The 5227-nt window shown below is 58.1% G+C and overlaps 1 protein-coding gene across 1 annotated transcript in view; it reads left to right on the forward strand.

Annotated features, from left to right (window-relative positions):
* Positions 1 to 4722, forward strand: part of ZC3HC1 (zinc finger C3HC-type containing 1) — an 18206-nt gene extending 13484 nt beyond the window's left edge. Inside the window, exons 7-10 of the mRNA XM_019509670.1 lie at positions 306 to 549; positions 2095 to 2301; positions 3167 to 3373; positions 4282 to 4722. Of these exons, the coding sequence (XP_019365215.1) occupies positions 306 to 549; positions 2095 to 2301; positions 3167 to 3373; positions 4282 to 4347 (724 nt within the window). The 3' untranslated portion in view covers positions 4348 to 4722. The remainder of the gene's footprint in view (positions 1 to 305; positions 550 to 2094; positions 2302 to 3166; positions 3374 to 4281) is intronic.
* Positions 4723 to 5227: the final 505 nt, after the last annotated feature.

The following is a 5227-nucleotide window of genomic DNA, read 5'->3' on the forward strand; positions in this document are numbered from 1 at the left end:
TGAATGGTCACAGCACAGAGATTTAAATCACAGTGTCACAGGGCAGAGATTTTTGGGGAGAAACCAAGGTGGCTTTCTGCCACACATGGTATGCAGATAAATACAGTTTGTGGTGAGCAAAGGGGGTGTTGCTTTAGGTGGGCATGTGCCTCCACTTCATGGAAGTGCCTATAGTCTGGGGAGCAACAAACCTGATGTTTGGATCTATCGCGTCTTGGGTGCTTGTCTAAACCTGGCTGTCTCAGAGGGCTGCCCGGCCTTCTCCCTGACTTTCTTCTTCCCCCCCACCCCTGCTCTGAATCCAGCCCTGCGCCAGGGACCATGCACCTGCCTGTCATCACCTGCTGCCGCTGCATGAGGAAGGTTGGGCTGTGGGGTTTCCATCAGCTGGAGTCGGTTGCAGCCGAGGCAGACCCTGCCCCCGGACTGGGCAGCACCCCCACCACGCCCACCGAGGGGCGGCCCGACCGCCTGCCCCTGGTGCCCACGTCCCCACACAGGATGGTCACCCGGAGCCGAGACACAACGTTCTCTCCTGGCCCGGAGCAGGTAGGGTGGCCTCCCTCTCTCCCAGGCAGAGGCTTCTGCTACTGGGTTTTGGACAGAAATGGTGGAGGCCTTTAGGCTTGTAAGGTTAGTACAGGGACTTCTCGGCAGTGCCCATTCACTAGCTGAGCCCAAGCTGGGCTGTTCCCCGTGTAGGAAGAGATGTGATGGCAGCATGTGTCCTACTCATAGTCCTTGGGTGGGCAGGGCCAGGGGCCTCCTGTGGAGGAGGACGAGGGTCAGTCGCTTTCCAGTGGCTGTTCCCCTCCTTGGTCCAGTGAAGCAGCATTGCTGACTGGCCACCATGATCAGCCCTGCATCTGCACCTTGCTGGGTGGAGCTCTCTGTCCAGTACCAAATTAGACCACCCCCCTCAGTAACGGGAGAGAAACACCGAACTGGGGCAGGCCTTGACTCTGTTAATATGGGAGGAAGCTGCCTCCATGCACTGCCTCACAGGGCCAGCCAGGCAGTGGTTGTGAAAATGGGGGGTTTTAAGGAGACCCTACACCTATGAGATGGCTGTGACGCTGTCCCTTGTGATGGGGAGAGGCCTGTCCCAACATGGCTCCTGGATGGAGACAAAGTCCTTTGGTTCCCTCAGACTCCAGTAACTGAACCCAGCCTGAGGGCAGCCAGATCAAGTCTTCCCAAGCTTTGGTGTAGCCTGTGTGTGTGCAGAGGGTGCTGCTGAGTGCCTGACAGCGCCGTGATCTGGATTTGCCCCTATGTAGCAAGACCACCTCCCTTTGACTCCCTTAACATGGACCTCAGGCCTTCCCACTTGAAACGCAGCTGCTGAGAGTGGCAGTCCCACCAGCAAAGGTGATTCCTTCTGGGGCATTTCCCACCAAGCCTAGTCTCTCTTCTGGAGCATCAGGCATCTCTAGGAACTGGTATTGCATGCTGCCAGTCAGCGCCAGTCCATGGAGCCCCACCAGCCTTTGAAGCTGAGGGCAAGGTAACCTCGCTGTCTTTAAGGGCATTGGACTCTGCACCAGTGAGAATCCCCTTCTTCTCCTGGACCTCAGAAACAGAGGTGCCAAAATGAGTGGAAACAGCAACATCTGCTACTGCTGAACTCCCTGCTGGGTGCAACACTTCCTGCGAGGGAGGAGGCACCACCCCCAGGCACCAGGCAGCACTTGTCTCCCTTGCCAGCTGTGCCAGAGAGGCCTCAGCCAGGTGGTGTAGACAGCAGGTTGGGGCAGCCGGCAGGGCCCTGCTGCTAGAGCTGCACAAGGGAGGCCTTGTCCAGCACTGTCTCCAGGTCTAGCGTTCCCAGAGCAGGGGGCTTCCCAGAAGGGCAGGGTGCCCCGGAGCTGCATTTGCCCGGGCTGGTTCTGACTTGTGGAAGAAGGGACAAAAGAGAAGTGTCCAGTCTGCTCCCTACCGGTTTCCAGAGCTGTACCCAGAAGGACAGGGATGGATGTAGCTGGAACCCCCTGTGCCATGGAGGGGTATGAGCTGTTTCCTTTGTGGCCAGATGAACCCTGCTAGCTACTGCCATCTCTTGGGACCTGACCTCTTTGCCTGTCTCCCCCTCAGCACGAGAAGAGCCCATCCCCCATAATGTCCCGTGCACGGAGCTGGGACAGCCTGAGCCCCATGGACCGGGCTGACCTGGAAGCAGCCAGCCCCACACTGCGGAACCGCCCGGTGACCCGCAGCATGGGCCAGGGTGACAGTGTGGAGGTGCCGTCCAGCCCGCATCGCAGGGCCAAGCGGGCCCGGCTCTGCTCGTCCAGCAGCTCGGTGAGTGCCTCCTAGGACCTCTGAGACGAACGGCACTGGGCGTTCACTTCCTGCCCCCAGAGCTCCAGGATCAGTCTTGCCAGGGGGGTCCTGGCTGCCAGGCCACAAAATGACTGCCTCTGAGGAGATCATGCCGGTAGCCTCATGCTGTGGTGGATATTGGGCTGTGACAGGGCAGAGGCCACACTGAGAAGGCACCTCCCTGGTTTGATTTTCCCCTGCCCCTTTCCTATCAGCCTGTCCTGTGTTGCCCAGTAGATGGGATGGCACAGATCGCTCCCTGCAGGCAAGCCCCCAGCCTCTTGTGGCCAGAGCCCAGCAAAGAGCGAGTCACTCACTGCCCTACGGTTGCTCCCTCATGGGTTTGTCTGGACTGGATACGGTCGTCATGTCTCCTTCTTGGGGAGTTTCTGTCTTAGGTGAGTCTCTAAGCAGACAGGTCACTGTTAGAGGAAACTCCCTTCTCAGCCTCATAACAGGAGGGAGGTTATGGATATGGGAGCTCACATCCTGGCTGGAGAGTCTTGGAGTCTGGACCAGCCTGGCAGCGGTGGGAAGTCACATTCCTGAAGGTTGCTTTCAGCCTGCAGTGAATTGAGATCAAGAAGGACCAGGTCCCAGTGTCCCCATAGCAAAGTCCCATCATCACTCTTAGCACTGGCCATGTTTGACTGTCTGTAGAGAGGCCAGAGTGGAGACACAGTAATAGGAAGACCCCTGCTTGTCTCTAAATGACCTTCGAGAGGCCTCCTGGTAGGTGGAGGCGGGATGACTTCAGACTGGGTCCCCAACCCCACAGTCTAGTTAAAAACAAGCAATCACTCCACTTCTCTCCTAAACCTCATCCTGCCTTCCCTCCCTGCAGGACACTTCCACCAAGAGCTTCTTTGATCCCAGCTCCCAGCACCGTGACTGGTGCCCTTGGGTGAATGTGGTGGAGAAGGCAACGCTGGAGGACTCCAGTGACCCATCGGAGCATACACCAACAAAAGCCGAGCCTGGCTGGAGGGCCATGCTGAGCGTTCTCCTTGCCACCCAGAAATCGGAGAGACCAACTGATACGGAGCCCGTGGTGAGAGCTCTAGAGATTGGTATCCTGCCCTGAGCCCTGCTCCGGTCTCTGAACCACACCCCCCTCCCAAACGTCTCATCCAGTTTGCCCCAGACTGCTCCTTAAAGTTCTGCCTTGGGCTGAGTTCCTCTGTGCGCAGGATGAACCCCGTCAATTGAATATGGGTGGAGACAGAAGCAGAAATGTCCAAGCTCAGTTGAAAGCTGGGTTCAACCCCGGAGACTTACCTCTCTCTCGAGCTAAGCCTATAGTCCTTGGATATGCTGCCTCTATACAGTGTGCACTGAAATGACTGTAAATAGTACCAGCCATTCTGCAGTCCACCCCTTGGTTAACCTGGCTTCACCCAGGTTCATCTCCCCATGTACCTGACACTGGAGCCCTTGGCTAACAGGCCTAATGCAGTCTGGGGCAGGAGCTTTGAGGAGCCAGAGAGGAGATGAGGCCCCAGGCACATCCTGGCAATGTGCGACTGGCACTTGCCATCAAACCCCTTGTGGCTGATGAGTCAAGGGAGGCATCATTCAGTTCTCCCCTCCATGTCTCCAGCTCTGGGGGCCTTGAGTGTCCTTGGGAATTGTCCTTCCCCCCAGTTCAGCCTTTTCCTTTCATTCACAACAGGACCAGGAGCCCTGGGTGCCTGTTCCAGATGTGCTGCATGCATCTGTTACCCACAGCCAATGATTAGGATGCTTCAGTGTCAGAGCTGGAGCTCTGGGTTCCAGTCCTGGCTTTGCTGCCCATAGTCTGTGCCTCAGTGTCACCATCCATGCAATGGCCTTAGCTTGGGGGAAAGGCTGGGCAGTGCTTGTCCCTCCCTGCTGGGAGCTCAAGGGGCACCATTTGGTAGCATGCATTTATCCTTCCAAGATGCCACCCTTGTGTGACTCAGTGTCTCCTGCCTGCAGAGCCTCTCGGTGAAGTCCTGCAAGGTGTTCCGCATCTTCCGCCGCTGGGAAGCCATGTGCTCCTGAGCCGACCACCCCTTCCCACTCAGCCCCTCCTTCTGCCTCGCAAGAGACCTGCTTCCTGCTCCCTGGGAGATGTTTCACAAGAGCTCGTGAGCAGCAGGAGCCCCTGCCCAGGGCCTGTGGGAGTCTGCTGGGCTGAACCTGGCCCTTGGTCTGAACCAAGGCCCAAGGGCCTTCAAGCAGGAACCTGGTGAATCCACAGGCACTCCCTTCCCCTCCTCACACACTGGCCTGGGGGAGTGAGGAGGCTTCTCCTGCCTCTTCTCAGCTGAGACATCCATGCAGCCCAGCCTTGCCCTCACTACAAACTGTGGGGCAGGCAGGGGTGTCTGAGTGCTGCTGGCACTGCCAGCCTGGGGCAGGGACACCGGCAATAAAACATTTCATGGGGTTTTTTTCTTACTGGCCTGAGGCTCCTTCCTTCTGGCTGTGGGACATGCCAGGATCCTGCTCTTCTAGGGACCCAGCACCGTGCACAGGCACAGCCCCTCCACTCAGCACCCCCCGTTCAGGGGGAGGGCCAGGGAGGTCTTGCTCATGGGCTATGGGGACACCTGAGCTTGGACCTTGTGTTTGGAAGAGGTAGGTTGGATCCCCAGAGCCACCTGGTAAAGGACCCCCAGAATCACAGTGCCTGGTGCTGAGCGCGGCCCTGGGGGGAGCAGAATTGGGCCCAAGGTGAGTGGCAACCAGCAGATGCCTCCAGGCTGGCACTTCCTATCCCAGCAAATGCCTGCATCCGCTCGCAACAGGGCTTTCCCTAACTGTGCTCACCTAGTCCTGGGCCTGGCAGGCTCCATGCATCCTGGGAAGGCCCCCGGTGCTTTCTGCTCCCAGCCCTCAGTCCTGCTGCTGAGGCCCTTTGGATCCCATTCAGCTCAGG

Source organism: Gavialis gangeticus, unplaced genomic scaffold, assembly GCF_001723915.1.
Source record: "Gavialis gangeticus isolate Ggan-Ray unplaced genomic scaffold, GavGan_comp1, whole genome shotgun sequence".
NCBI lineage: Eukaryota > Metazoa > Chordata > Crocodylia > Gavialidae > Gavialis > Gavialis gangeticus.